Source organism: Planococcus citri, chromosome 4, assembly GCF_950023065.1.
Source record: "Planococcus citri chromosome 4, ihPlaCitr1.1, whole genome shotgun sequence".
In the NCBI taxonomy this organism is placed as follows: domain Eukaryota; kingdom Metazoa; phylum Arthropoda; class Insecta; order Hemiptera; family Pseudococcidae; genus Planococcus; species Planococcus citri.
In genome coordinates this window covers 36145897-36162177 of record NC_088680.1, presented here as the reverse complement: position 1 = coordinate 36162177, position 16281 = coordinate 36145897, and the positions used below count along the sequence as shown (strand labels likewise).

The window sequence follows — 16281 nt, the reverse complement described above, 5'->3', positions numbered from 1 at the left end:
AGTAATTTTACCAAGATGTTGTGTTTCCATGCTATGCCAGAGAAAGATAACGAAGTATTTGCCTACACCTTGTATGTATTATTGGTGCGTGAGGTTTTTCCAAAACAAAGTAACTGGATAACTGGAGAAGGTAGAAAAAATATGGAATTTTGCTAAAAGATAAGATTTGTTTCCATATCTGGAGGTTTGTCAATGTCCAGTACGTACTTCTTATGCTTGCTTGTTTGAGGTGTTCAAAGGTGTATTGTGAACCAGAAAAAAAAATCTTGATTTTTATCAGTTTTGTGTGTAAAATTTTTGTGAAAAGTTGATATATTTTTTTATTTTATTTTCTTATTTTATTCCTTTTTAATTAATTTGAGTTACAATGGATTCTCAGAACAATGACTTTCTTGCTGGTAAGTGAATTTTTGATTCTATTTTTATCATTAAATTGGTGTATTTTTTTTCAAAAAATTGTAGGGGGGAATAAATTTTGATTATAATTTTAAGGGTTTTCGTGTTAAATAAATAATTATGGAATTTCTCAATTTTTAGGTTTGAATGAAATAGATTTTGAAAGTGAGGAATTTCAGCCTGTAGACTTCATCCAGGAGATGACAAATGCTGAACAACCAAATGAGGTATGTTTTTTGTTGATTTAAAAAAAAAATGTTTAAAGAATAATTCACATTTTTTTTTTGATTTTTGAGTTTTGATACCTTTACTTTTTTTTTTTGGTTTTGTTTGTAGACAAGTTTAAATGCTATGATCCTCGAATTGGAAATGCCAAAAAATTCCACCGTGGAGCCCCAGATGGAGCCGCAGATGGAGCCCCAGGCGGGACCATCTAGCATAAATTTAGTACCAGAGCCTCAGATTGCTGAACCACAGGCAACTGGACATCATTTTGTTGAGGTACAAATAATTAATAGAATTTTCAAAAAGTAATTCAAATTTTCGAATTAGAATACTTCCTATTATTATTTTTAAACTTTTTTTTTTGTTGAAAATTTCAAGTTCAAAATTCAAATTATTTCCTTAAAGTTTGGCAAAAAATCAAAATTTACGTATTTTTTTGTGTTTTGATTAGCTTTATTTATTAATTTTTATTTCAAAATTTTCAGGTTCCTAGGTCAAATAGAACTGTTGATCAATTCAGATTTCCACTACGACATTCATACTTGAAAGCTGATGGTGTTACGAAGGGATTCTTAACACATAATGACCCTAGGGCCATGTGTGTTGATTACGAATTAGGCTTTAACAGCCCATGTATGTCTACACGGTGCTGGTTTTATAATAGCCACTTTTGGTCTATTCATGTAAGTTGGGAAAAAAAAAATTTCATCATTTTTTTGTCTAAAAAAAAAAAATCATATTTTTGACACTTTTTTGTAACGTTTTTTTTTTGTATTTTCAGAAGGACTTAATGGAAACAATAAAAGTTCGGTTCGAAGGAGGTATGGTGAATATTAATGTAATTCAGGTCCATCCGCAGTTTAAGATATTATTTCCCTTTACTTATCAAAACTATGTGGATCTCAAAAGAAATATCATTAGATTTGGGCCATCCTATGATGAATGTTACTTATGGTTACCTACAAGATCACTGGAAACGTCACCATTGGTATTTATTTTCCTTTTTTTTTTTAAATTTAGAATTTTGTTTTCGAAGTTTTTATGGTTTTTTTTTTGTCATTTGTTTTTTCCAAAAAAGGTTCTTTTATTTGTTTATTTGATTTATTTATTTTTTCAATCACAATTTTTTTGTTTTGTTTTATTTTTATTGAGGTATTTGTTTTTGTAATTTTCAGAGGCACCGTTCAAACGTTTGAGTTGATATCAAGCAAGTCCGAAGAAAGAGTGAGAGAAAAAAAAAAGGTATCTTTACCAAACATTATTGGCGTTTTTTTTTGTCATTTAATCTGCATTTTTCTCGGATATGGCCTACTTTTTTGCATAGGCTACAAAAATCTCTTCGTTGTGGTCTTGATTGTGGTTGATTTAATTGATATGATTGATTTGGGTTTTGATAAGGTCTAGGTCCATATGACCCAAAACGAAAAGGTTGATTTGGACCAGGAGATATTTGTCTAAATGGATGAAATCCAATTTGACTTCTTTGAAAATTGATGCGAGGAAATGGGGGAGGTGGAAACATAAATGGGCGAGGAGGAGGTGGTGGGGGACGATAAGGTTGACGTTGAAAAGGTTGTGGTCCAAAAAAGAAGGGACGAAATGGTTGAGGTCGAAAACGTTGAGGATAAAAGGGTACTGGGCGAAAGGGGAACCTATTTGGGGGGGTTGGATTCTGTTGAGGAGTAAACTTGGCTATCGTAGCATAATTATTTTCATGTTTTATATCGAGGTTATTTATTGAATCACATAAACTGTCGACATTCGAATTTTTGAGCAAAAATAGCTCATTTTCTACTTTTTTAAGCCTTGATTCCTTATCCTGATTTTTCCTATAATTTAAAAGATTTTCCGTGCATTCGTACTTTTGTAAGTTTGCCCTAATTTTTTCGACAGTTGAGTTATCCAAAAGAGAAATTGCTTTATGAATGTCATTTTTTAAACCTTTTAAAATGTGTTTACATTTTACTGATTCTTCCATAATAGGGTTGACACTATTACAGAGATTCAAAATGTCAGTAAAATATTGTAGTAATTTTTCATCATCATTTTGGAATCTGGTCATTAGGATATTTTCATTAGCTTCTTTCTGAGCTTTTTCATTGAAAGCCTCTAAAAATTGTGTTTTTAATTCAGAATATTTTGTTTTTTGATTGGGAATATTTCTAAAGACTTCCAATGCCAATTCCGAAAGGTACATTGGAAGTACTTTAGCTTGATGCTCGTCGCTCCAATTATTTGCTTTAGAGCATAATTCGAAGCTATCAATAAATTTATATAGGTCATTATTGAGACCAGAAAATTTTTCAGGATCATAAATTTTTTCTTTTTGTGTTGTCATATTTTCCGTTTGAACTCTTTTACTAGTATAACAACTGTTTTGTCTTTTTACAAGACTAGCGTGAATATACCTAGCTGTCTTATTGTTTTTTTCAGATTCACTAATAAATGTTTTAATACAATTTCGAAAAGAATCTAGAGTCAATTTTTTTGGAAAAGTCAAATTTAATTTTTTTATCAAATATTCTGCTTCTGCTACTGATAGACAATAGATCCAACTGATGGATTGGGGAACTGATAATGGACTAGTTGGAGTAGATTTTTCTTGGTTTTGTTCTTGGGTTGGGGAATTTTCTTTCGAATCAGGGGATTCAAATTTTGATTTGTCAGAGTCGGATTCGGAAGTATTTAATACGTTTTCTTCAGAGGATGGAGCACTATTTGGTGATTTTTCTGATTCGGGGTTGAAAATTGTGGAATTGCCACCACTCATGAAAAATAAAGGAGAGAAACAGAAAAAATTCAATTTAGATCTGTTTCATCAAATCTGAATTGCAAATTTGGCTGATACCAATAAATGTCGTCAGAATTTTCAGTTTTTGGTAAAGTTTGTCTTTTTGTTATCTGTAATTCAACGTCAATAGTTTTAGTTGTCTTTTTTGGTATTTTGTTCGGTTTTGTGTTATGATTTCTCTTGTATTCGTAAAAGTACAGTTCAGTATCTGAATTTTCAAAAATTAATTTTGAAGGAGCGTTTTTGTTTTTGTTTGATTTTAAAAAAAGATTTCTAAAAAACTTAATAATAGCGTTCATTATATGAAATAAGCACACATATTTTTAAATTGGAAAAAAAAAGCACAAAAAAGCACAAAAAAAAAAGCAATTATTCTGAGAAGATAAAATGAAAATATAATATAGGATGAGAAATTACCTTGAAAATTGAATTGAAAAATTGACTTGAAAACCACTTTCCAGGAAGTAATCGTCTGTTGACCTTCAAGAAGAACTTCTTCACAGATTCGGACACGAAAAACTTCAGGAAAATTCGTTGAAATTCGGGAAAATTTGTTGAAATTCGGGAAAATTTGTTGAAATTCACAAAAAAATCTCCGATGAAAAAATTCACGTTTTTTAATTTTACAGATTCGGACACAAACAACTTCACAAAAATTTGTTGGAATTCGCGAAAATTTGTTGAAATTTGATTTAAAAAATTCACGTTTTTTGATTTTACAGATTCGGACACAAGAAACTTCACAAAAATTCGTTAAAATTCGTAAAAATTCGTTGAGATTCACCAAAAAAATCTCCGATAAAAAATTCACAACTTTGATTTAAAAAAAAATTCCAGTATTCAATTACGTTTATGACAGGAAAAAAAATTCACGAATTCAAATTCGGTAGATATGAGAAGAAAAATTCAATTGAAACTTTACTAAAAATCACGAAAATTCAAATAATTTGCCGAAAAAATTCAAGTATTCAATTACGTTTTGAGAAAAACGATTTTTAATTTAAAATCACGAAAATTCAATTGATTCGCGAAAGCTTTCAAAGCTCTTTTTTCGTTGGGCGCCAAATTGTAATGGGTCTTATGGACCTTTTCAATTAAATAGACGACAAACTGAATAATTAATACTTTCACTTTATTTCACGAATTTAACACAAGTATATACAGAAACAATAAGCTTAAACCGAAGCTAAACTTAAGACTTTCGTCTACAAGATAGAAAACCGAATCATACCAAACCCTGGACTCACCAGAGTATTTGTAGGGAAAAATCATCATGTAAAGGGTTGGCTAAAAGACATTTTGACTTAAATTGCTTAGACATTTTGACTTAAATTGCTTACGGTTCGTAATGTGCAATACTGCAATTACGAACCGTTTGTTGCACATTAGCAACTCGGAAGGGTGGTCAGTGGTTTACCAATGTTCGGCACGCGTCATATTTTTATGGCTGTGAGGCTGTGTGGCGCCAGCCGATATTACGTTTTTTTAACAGATTTTAACTTTACGTATATTTTGCCTACATGTGTCATCACAATACCTATTTTATATTTTTAGTTCATCAATTTTATATTAACATCTGAGTAAGTGTTTATAAATATATTGCTAATAAATATTTAAACTGCCAATTAATAATTAATCATTTAAAATTGAATGAGCTTGACATATTTCTGGCGCAGTCGGTAGGACTGGTGTCGTAAGTGGCATAGGAATTTGTACAAATTTGTTACTCAAATTTTTTCATGATTTTCATTATGTATATCTAAATTCTTTTTTTAAAAATCATGTTCTAATGCCGCTCAACCCTACATTTGAAAAATTCATTTTTGCGTACTTTCAAGTAGAGTGCCGGAAAAAAACTTTGATTTTACTATCTACGAGTATTTCATATTTTACTTTTTTAGTGAGTCGTTTTCTTCAACTGAAGAAAAAATACATAGAACATTTTTGGTTTTAACATTTTTGCACATGCTGGTAGAATGGGGTAAGTACATAGGCTACTTTGTTTTTTCATAGATTTTTGACATATTCTCGACCAAAAATGCCTCAAAAAGAATAAAAAGACTGACATGTGTAAAAATGGTGAATAAAAATCGTTTTTCTTGTTTGTTGTAAGTATTCATTTATTTTCATTTTTTAAAATTGTTCATGTTACCTGCAACTTATTTTGGCTCGAAGCAAAGAGCGATTTTTGAATTTGAGTCTCTTTGGATCTAACCAATTCAAACGATGATAAATTTTTGAACAGACAAAATATTATGGTTTATTTGCTCCAACAAAAAAAATTAAATAAGTACATGCTTAATATAAAATAAGTCTCTTTCTATAAGAAATATAAATAGCAAAAAAATATTCCCATAATAGATAACTTAATGGTGTAATCTTGGATTTTATTTTCATTCAAAAATGAACACAAATACGTAAAGTAAAAATTGAGCCAGTTTCACAAAACGGACATTTTTTGAGATCCTATCATATCATAGTACGTCTTTCAGTGCCAAGCAGTGCTATTGATTTTTCGCCCATCAAGTACATAGAATAAAATTGGTGTCAAGCATTCAACATACGATTCCTCATAAGGCATTTTCACAATGAGGGGCAAAATTTAGGATGTCTTAAAAATTACAGTGTTCTCTTCTGCGATGGATTATTTTTCAAAGAAATGTTGGATCAAATTTTATATTTAAAGAAAACACATTGAAATAAGAGTCCTAAGCTCTCAATAATTCGATTAAAAATGAAGACGAGTATCTAGATCTAGAAAATTTAATTTCATACAATCATAAAGAATTTAATAAAGAATCGATCTTTGTCAAGGGGGTGGATAATGGACATCATTACCTTTCTGATTTATACAAAATTTTCTCAAATCGTACAAAAAAACGATGATGTTTATCATGTATAATCGAAAATACGACTGAAGTATAAGATGGTTGTTTTTGTATTTACTCGAATACGTTTTTAAATCATGCGAGGGATTTTTTTTTATCGTCTGGTACTTCACCACACTATAAAATTCCAACTTTCTTAAATTTTAACTGAAAAATAAGAGCGAAACGGAAACATTTTCTTCCACCACTTCTTTCCTAGCTACTGCCGTCAAAATATACCTACCTAAGTGACCTTTCAAGGAAGAACATCGCTCCCAGTTTTGAATCTTACCTCTTCAAGAGCTCATTGAAAAGTTGAGTCATTCAAATTGAATCCCAACAAGACTAATTTTTTAAAATGCCATGCTTTGAAAAATTCAAAGTAAACGAGCATCGAAAAAATTCCAATTAATCTGATTTGAGATCTACACAAAACCACCTATCAAGTTACTCCGAAGCGAACTCGGAAAAATAAAAACCAAAGACTCTCTCCATCTGATTGCACAATTTCTTAGGTAAAAATAGAGTATAAAAAATAATATACATTCCGAGCGTAAAAATAATAACCACAGGCTATTAAAAAATACCCAAACGTCTCATCGCGTTTTTCAGATTTCCCGACTGAATACTTCGTTTTGCCAACGATACATCTCCATTAAAAGCCCACTTTAACAAAACCATCAAACTGGACTTATCATTATTCAAGGCAACAGAATCGAAAATTTTCAATCCATCAGATCGGGTTATCCTAGCTGCTTTATATCTTCTCACCATCTCGTCACTGTTTAGATACCACTTGAGAAAACAATCCACATCGGTGAGTAACACCGAATTGAGCCAGAAACATTTAACGTATTCTCGATCCAATTTCGAGATAATTTCATCGAAAATAATTTCAACCGGTAAGATAGTTTTGAATTCGTCGATGGCCTTCTGATCGCCAGCCAAACACCAGCCGACAACAAACTTGAGGAAAAATTTGTTATCTGTGAATTTATCACGCCAGTAGGTACTTCGGTTCGCACGTAGTTTCAAAAAAGATCTCACAAAAACCTTTTTTATCGCCGGCAATTCCTCTTTGGCGAACACCATTTCGACAATTTTGATCATATCGTCGATCTTCGAACTGTCGACTCGATCATTTTTATGAGGCCAAACACCCGCGTACAATGAGATAAAATGCTTCTTTTTATGCAACCCTGTAGACGGATCATCTGCGTACATGTCGTCGATGAATTCGCTCAATTCGGCCCATTTTCGAAGATCGGTGAAATAAACTCCTTTTTCGAATACTCTGGTCTCTGTTAACACATTTTCTTTGTATTCGCGAACAGCTTTTTCATCCGAATAGCAAAATTTCAACTTGAGATCGATGTATTCTAAATTTCCGCCGCTGATCAGCCTGAGACAACCGAACATCATCTTGTCGCTCTGAGTTAGCGATCTTTTGAACTCAGCTAGGTCATCGGGATCAACCAAGCATGATTCTACGAAATCGATCATGGCACAAGGATCTTCGGTGTAGTTGGCAAAATGCGACACGTTGTTTAGAATCAAGTGTCGCCAAAATTGGGAACTTTTGAGCGGAGCGTATTTGCAAAGTAAGGCGAAATCGGTAGCTGAAGGCTTGACGACAGAAAACAATACTTCGATTCGTTCTTCTATGCATCGGACGACTTCATTTTTCAGATGATCGGGAACCGTGTCCCATATAAGAAGACAGAAGCGTTCCGTTTCTTCACGGTGCGTTTTACGGTGCAACTTGAGAATATCCATGAGATCGTTGAACTGTTCGACAGACATTATATCTTTAGAATGAGTCCAAGCCCAAAATGCGGCCTCCGGTGATTCTAAATTGACAAAAAAATTGAATATGATTTCCTTAGGAATCTCGGATAACAGAACACGTTGCTGAAATAGCGACATTTTGTTGAGTAAGCGATCTTGAGATAAACACGTTTCAATACGAAGATGATGAAGCCAAACTTTAGCCACAGATATCTGATCTGAAACGCTTAACCGATCCCAAAAATACTCGAAAGCGATCCAAGTGCTACTATCGCATTTCGCAGCCATCGCAGCATCCACGCAATCGAAATCCGTCGACGGTATATTATGCAGTTCGTGTTTCAAATAACAGATCCAATAATATATTAAATATTCGCCGTTGAAATTCACCGATGAAATGTATTCGCGAGGAAGCCACAACAGAGAGAATTTTTTCATCTCGTCTTCCAAACAATATTTACTCATGAAGATGAACTTGGCCATGGCGTTCAAACCGGAATTTCCTCGAACCATATTCGCAGCTGTCGTCTTGTAATTTATTTTACCATTGGGGAACCAATGAAAGTACTTCGGATCGAAACTACGAATACACTGCTGACTAAAATGTAGAAATCTAATGTCAAATATACTATTCAAGTGATTAATCCATTTACGTATTTCTTTCAGAACTTCGTCGAAAGACTCTTTAAGTAAAATTTCAATACGTCGAGGCGTATTTAGAGATTCGATCATGGGATAGCACGCGTCTTGATACCCGTCTCCGAGACCTAATGGAACCGGCGAAGTGTCGTACGAATCGTAAGATTGGGATTTGAAATCATCGCTAGCTCTGATACCCGAAACGTAACTGTACCATACCGAGAGAGCCGCCTGGCAAGATGCGATTTTTTGTAAACTAGGCAATGCGACAATGCACGCGAATCTGTCTTCGTGCGATTCGAAATCCCCTTCAGTCGACCCAGGAATGCCACTCGAGATCATCATGTCAATAATCTGAAACTATCAAAAAAAACTTCTGTCATAATTTCACGCCATTTGACTTACACCTACAGGTGGAAAACAGTAATCTAAAGTTTGAAGTTCGAGTATTAATCAACAACGTTGTCGAATGTATGAAAAGGTCTCCTCCTCAAGGGGCAAAAAGAGCGAAATATTTCCTACTAAACTACATACCACTTTCAATTGTACGGTTGAATCTAAAAGAGCTCTCTTATAGCAAGGCTTGTACTCATTTTTTTTTAAATAAATAAAATAACTTAAGTAATCAACAAGAAACTTCACTGAGACATTTTAATTCGAATTTGTACTATAAATCGTGAGATTTTGGATAGATTCTGAAAATTTGATGATTTTTACTATGAATTATAGCAATTTTTGATTTTTTCTATAGTAAATAATTTCTTTCAAAGTGAATTGCAAAAATTACTATAATTTATAGAAAGAATTGTTAAATTTTCAGAGTTCATCCAAAATCTCATTATTTATAACAAAAAAGTGTGATACATTTTTCTCTGTGTTGAAAATGTAGCCCAAAAAAGTGAAAAAAACATGAGCAAAACATATTCACGCAGAGAAAAAAATCACCAAAAAAACTCAGAACTTGGTGGAAACAAAGTGAGAATTTTTGCAATTTCTTGAAAAAAGTCCATTCCTGGCAAAAAGCCAAATTATAGGACAATTGTATAAAACTTACAAAAAAACCTACAATTTTCAAGTCTGAGGGGCGGTGTTCGCCATTCCAAGTCTTTAATTGTTTTATTTTTATCTTCTAAATTCGGCGGATTTGAAATTTAATATTGACGCTCACGCATTCGATAACAAAAATTATCCTGCTGTAATATTTTTTCGTATGGTAAATAATTCGAGAAATGATAGAGAAAGTGTCCAGTGAGAGATGTGTGATTCATTTCAGGAGATTTGAAACTTGTCCAGTGAAACATAGAGACACCAACAATCACAATACGCAGTAATGTAGCGATACGCAACGCTAAAGGCGTTAAGTTTGCAAATAAAACACAATACCAAGTGGACGAACTCACCGAAATAATCCTTTTGGAAAAATCCGAGTAAATATTTTCAGTCTCATTAATATTTTTTTCATGTTTTTAAATTTGAAATTTGTGAATTTTTGTATATTATATTTGTATGTATTAATGTGCTATTTATTGTGCTCTGTGAGTCTGTGCTAGTGATGTAAACTTTCAAGTGTTTTTTTCCTGTGCTAATAGGGTGGGGGGGGGGGGTAATGCTGGTCCACCAATTTCTTACGAAAGTGAATTTTCTTTGGAGTCGAAAACTACATAGCCCTAATAGACCTTTACAGAAATTTTACAAGAATCCTTTTTTGTAGAGAATGAAGGAATATGACCAACTGTGCAAAAATCTTGAAATTTTATGCAGTAGAACCTAAGAAATCTAAAAAAAAAATGAGAAAACAAAAAAATTTTCACTTTTTTCATATTTTTAAAATCTCGGGTTCTACTGCGTGAAATTTCAAGATTTTTGCACAATGGCCATATTTTTTCATTCTCTACCAAAAAACGACTCTTGTAAAATTTCTGTAAAATATGTCGTATAGTATTCGATTTGTAGAAAATTGGCTTTCGCAAGAAAATGGGGGACCAGCATACCTCCCTCACAAAATTGTGATGACACGTAAGAAAAATACGTAAATCTGTAAAAATATCAACAGACGCCACACAGCCAGAAAGAATATGACGCGTGTCAAACATTGGTACACCCCTCACCCCCCCTTCCGATCGCCTTTAAACTAATGTGCAACAAACCGTTCGTAATGTGTAATAACTGCAATTACGCAATGGGAGTAATTTAAGTCAAAATACATAATTCTTTAAACCAAACAACCCTACCTACACCCTTTAACTTATGATTTTTCCTACAAATACTCATGTGAGTCTAGGGTTTGGATTATTTGGATTCATGTCTTGTAAGACGTAACTACAAGTTAAGCTTTCGTTTCGTGTATAAATTCGTGCAATAAATTTGTAAATATTGAAATAGTTTGGTTTCATTTAATCAATTAAATTATTCGATAACTACATCACAAATTGGCGCCCGAACAAAAAAGCTTTCAAAAAACTTTCGTAAAGTGATTTTAAATTGACCGCAAAAACTTTCGTGAACTTTTGATTCTATTTTTTTTTCATAATTTGCATTCGTAAATTTTTTTTGAAATTTTTTATCAAAAACGTGAACTTTTTGTCGAAAACTTGCATTTTTTAAATCAAAAACGTGAATTTTTTATCAAAGAATTATCGTGAAGTTTTTATTGAATAATTTCGTGTTTTCGAAATTTTTGAATAGTGACGTGAATCTTTTAGAATTTTTCTCATTGGAAGACAACGGTCAAGATTTTATTTCCCGTAAGTGTTTTTCAAGAATTCTTCAAGGTAATTTTTCATCTTATATTATTTTTGTTTCCTTTCATCTTGGAATAATTGTTTTTTTTTTCAATTTAAAGATATGTGTGCTTGCTTTTTCAAATGAACGCGATTCTTGAATTTTTCCGAAAAATTTTCAGATCAAACAAAAATAAAAACGCTGAACAACTTGGTTCTTTTCAATTTCCGCCATTTGTCCATATTTTTGTGAAAAAATGCAAAAGTGGTTTTTTGAGTTTTTTGAGCTTTTGAGCTTGACCTACCACTCTAAATGGCCGGGTGATGACTTCTATAGAAAGTAGACCTGAAGATACATATTTGACGAAAAAATCGTTTGGTATTTTTTTCGTTCCGGAGTAATGTCGATTTAAAGTTTTCTTGTCTCAGACCAAAATCTTGCTGGAATTCGATCCGAATACATCGATTCTTACGTATTAGACTCTAATGCATGATGCGTTGCAGTTTATGCTTAAATTTTCTTATTTCTTTTGTCACCCCTTCTCCCCCCATGCGATGAAAAATTCTGAAAAAATTCAGGGAGGTACGCCCATGTATCCTCTAACTATATTTCTTTACAGAATCAATTTATTAATTACGCGCTGATACAGAATTTTCCCCTGAAAACGCGTTTTTTGGCCCCCCTTGCTGAGGGGGATGGGGTGGAGAGCGGGCTATGGGCTCAAAATTATTTTTTGGGGGTACTAAACATACCCTGTGAGTTTTATCGAAATCTTAGGTTAAGGGCATTTTGCCTATCTTATCCGGGGGTACCTTACGTGTTTTGATATGATGAACACGATGGTAAAAACCATTTCCCGGTCTGAGTTTTCAAAAAAATTATCTATACTATACAGCTGCAAGAAAAATACGTAAATACCCAAAAAATACCCGAAAAATACTCGAAAAATCGGAAAAAAATTCCCAGCTCGTATTCAATATTCATGAAAATTTGAGCGCGAGTTTCATTACTTTTTACCACGGTAGTATCTTGGATATTATGTATTTATTTATCATAATCATAGGGGCTGCGATGACTAACAGTTGTTCAAGGGAGTTTCTTCCGATAAAGTAAGTAATTTTTTTTTTTTTCAAGGGGAAAACTAATAATTGATGAATTTTATTTAGGTTTGTTATGCATACCACCTCCTCACCTGATATGCATATTTTCGCCTATCATATATGTATGTACTTGCACTTTGTCATGCATTCACTTCATGTACTTTATTATTTCAATTACGATAAATATTTTTTATATTATGATTCAACATTTCAGACTATTTACGACTTGACTGGCGCCTTCATAAGAAACCAGAAAGTTTGTGCATAGATTAAGTAACCCTTTTCTTTCAATTATATCTAAGATTGCTGACAACTTTACGAGCATAGACTTACGGTACACCTTATTTCCAATATGTATGACATAAGAAATAGGTGGTAAAGTTGTCAATTATTGTTTCAATAATGTTCAATCTGTCCAACTGTTAGCATCATCTTTTCGCTTTTAATAATGTAGTGCATAATTATGTAATATTTCTTTATACCTTAAATTGCATATTTTAAATTTGGTTTGCGATCTTACTATGATCGAACTGTAATTTCTGATGAAAAATTAAAACTCGTTTAGACTTCGAATTCGTAATTACGCGATTGGTGAATTTTATACGTATAATTTTTATATTTTTTAAGAATATTTTTCATTTGTATTTTTTTTGTGTATTTCTTCCAGTTTTATTACTTCTTCACTTTCATTTTCTCAATTACAGACCTGTTGCACGATGAAGTGATAGTGGATTATGAAAGTGATGTATGTATAAGAAAATGACAAATTTGACAGTGACTTCGAACACCAGCGATTGTCTAAGAATTTGGATAGAATCCAGAAATGGAAGCCTTTCAGCTTGCTGAAGCCCAAGCTTTACGGACAGTTGAAGTGTTCGAGACTGTGCCATCTCAGCTTCCTCCTACTACAACTATCAACCATTGTTGCCTAATCTGAATGGATGCACCCAAGTGTGTTCTGGTGTATCCATGCAAGAATTTAGTGTATTGTGATGAATGTGGAAAGAAAATGACGAACTTGACAGTGACTTCGAACACCAGAGATTGTCTATGAATTTGGACAGGATCCAGAAATGGAAGCCTTTCAGCTTGCTGAAGCCCAAGCTTTGCGGACAGTCCAAGTGTCAGCCCCCACCTACTTCAACTGAAGAGTCCAGGGAAAGAACCAGGTAAGTCACTTTTTTTCAAAAATGAGTTTAGGGTTGAATTAAATTCACACTGAGGAGTAGAAAAATGTAGTCCATTTAGATTTTGGAAAAAATCGATTTTTCATGGTTAAAATGGCCTTTAAAAAAAAGAGGGGAGGAGAAAAATGAGCCGAGACCAAATGTGAGGCGATAAGAAGAAAATGTCAACATCGTTAACTATTTAGAATACAAAAATTTTTCATTATGTCATCATAATAATCGATTTTTATCAAATTCAAGTAGTTGCAAAACACTGATTTTTCGATTTTTTGCTTGATTTTTTCACGAAAAGAGTGACTTTTCAAGTCGTGACTGGCCCATCTCTTCATTTTTTTTCAACAATGCCTCAAGTTGTGTTTGTGGGATGTTGTGTGATGTATTTCCAGTCATCACCTTGATGAAATTCAAATTTCCTACAAAATTGGAGCATTCTGATACTTCAAAACGCCGTAACTCAAAAGTTTGAAAAAATGACTTACCTGGTTCTTTCCCTGGACTCTTCACTATTAACCATTACCTAATCTGCATGGATGCACCTAGGTGTGTTTTGGTGTATCCGTGCAAGCATTTGGTGTGTTGTGATGAATGTGGAAGTGTTCTGAGCGGACACATCACAGAAAAAACGCATATTTTCATCTAATGGTTTTCCCAGTGTACTGGTAATATAATCGTGTTGAATTACTTGCAATTTTAGAAGCTCTAAATCAAGCTCATCGTTTCCAGCTTAACCAAGTGCAAATTTTATCAGACTCGAATTATGCTATATCCTGTATCAATGTTGAGATACCCAAATGGACTAAAAACAGTTGGTTGAAAAATAATAAAAAACCAGTGGCTAATAAGGATATTTTCACTCAAATCCTTAGTTAGTCTAGTATCAAAATTTACATCAGTTCGTTTTTTGCATATCAAGGGACATGCAAATAGCTATGGCAATAATCAGTTGCACGTTCTGTTTCCAACAGGATTGATAGGTAAAAAAATATATTTATTAAATTTTTGTATTAAGTATTATTATTTTTTGATTAATATTTATTTATTTTGTTATTTTCATTTTTTTAAATGTTTTTTACGTAGGTTCCTGGAGTGGAGAGGGTTGTAGACCCATACTATTATCCGCTCAGGCACTCTATCTAAAGCCAGATGGGATTACTACTGAATTTTTGGTACACAATTGCCCTAAGGCGATGCTCGTTGACTATTTCCTGGGATTTAACAGTCCATGCGCATCAGTTAACTGCTGGATTCTGATTTCTTTTGTTTCAGATGCAATTAAAACCAACGAACACGATTCGGCAGGAAAATACAGAGCTGCCAAAAATAATAATAACATAAATTCCTCGAAGCCAAGAAAATGGAGGCAGCAAGATGACAATATTCAAGCAGCCCAAAATGATTTAGCTGCAATCAATGGAATAGGAATTGATGACTTTTTAGAGCGAGTGGCCCATTACAGGGATTTCAATCTCATAAGTAAGCAGAGTAGATGATTATTATTTTTTAAATTTAATTTTCCCAATGTTAGCTGGCCTGATCGGATCTATTTGAGCAGGTCTGTTCATATTCAAGTATACAGATTCAGACTTGAGTCAGCTTCAAATAGGTCTTCCATAGGGGTTTTTTTTAGGCCTGATTAGATCTGGTTAGGCCATTTTGAAGAATTTAGTATTAATTCAATTACAAGATTGATTCAATTGGCAATATTATGTATTTTCAAGTAATGTTCCTGTACCTATTTGAATTTACTTTGGTTCATTTCTGACGAATGATTGATTCTAATGATCATAAATGTTGTTTTAGCGAGTGCATCTGCATTATTCGACTCGTAATCAAATAACCATTTTGGCGAAGAATTTAGCAAAATGAAATAATACTGTAGAATACATAGTTTAAGTGAAAACACAAAATACATAGTAATATATTCAGCTATTTATGTTCTATTAAGTACGTAAATAATTGTTAATAAAATTTTTTAAAACTTAATCAACTTTTTATTGTTATATGTAAACACCTAGGTATAAATAGGCACTGTTCTGTTTTAAATAATTTTAATCATTCATTGTATTGTTTAAATTAAAATGTACGAACTCTAGTTATAAAGTAATACGAGTATTTTAAACGGCCATGATTTTTGAAATAAAGTCATGCGATTTATCAACTTTTAAAAACCCACCTGTGGAAATGGGGTTGATAAATTTTGCCAACAGGTAGTGGGGAAAAATATGTATCGGGTTATCACCTGATGCTGGAGTTTAGCCCAGTATCTTTCGGTACCTATCTCGACATCGTAGTCTATTTTTTATACTTATGTAAAAAACAGTCAAAATGCCGGATTCGGTAGATTACGATAACAATAGTTGTGTAGCAACCGCGTTAGAACTGTTTTACATAACATTTATGCTTTTGATGCATTTTAAACATTAGATGCGAGTAAGTATTTTTTTCTGCTTTATGAATTTCTATTCGAGTTTTTCAGAATTGATTTCGTTGAAAAATTTTTGTGTGGATATTTTTTTGTTGTTACGTTTGATTTCGTTCTCGGACTTTTTTATTTACAATTTTTGAGC

The 16281-nt window shown here is 32.8% G+C and overlaps 2 protein-coding genes across 2 annotated transcripts in view; one reads left to right on the top strand and one right to left on the bottom strand.

Moving 5' to 3' along the window:
• The first annotated feature begins 485 nt into the window (after positions 1-485).
• LOC135845158 (uncharacterized) lies at positions 486-1817 on the top strand. The gene is made up of 5 exons (XM_065363622.1): positions 486-623; positions 733-897; positions 1107-1304; positions 1403-1609; positions 1797-1817. The coding sequence occupies exons 1-5, from the start codon at positions 597-599 to the stop codon at positions 1815-1817; spliced, it is 618 nt and encodes a 205-aa protein (XP_065219694.1). The 5' UTR covers positions 486-596.
• Positions 1818-4523: 2706 nt separating this feature from the next.
• LOC135845683 (uncharacterized) overlaps positions 4524-16281 on the bottom strand; it is a 93827-nt gene continuing 82069 nt past the window's right edge. Inside the window, exon 5 of the mRNA XM_065364456.1 lies at positions 4524-9066. Within this exon, the coding sequence (XP_065220528.1) occupies positions 6856-9051 (2196 nt within the window). The 5' untranslated portion in view covers positions 9052-9066 and the 3' untranslated portion in view covers positions 4524-6855. The remainder of the gene's footprint in view (positions 9067-16281) is intronic.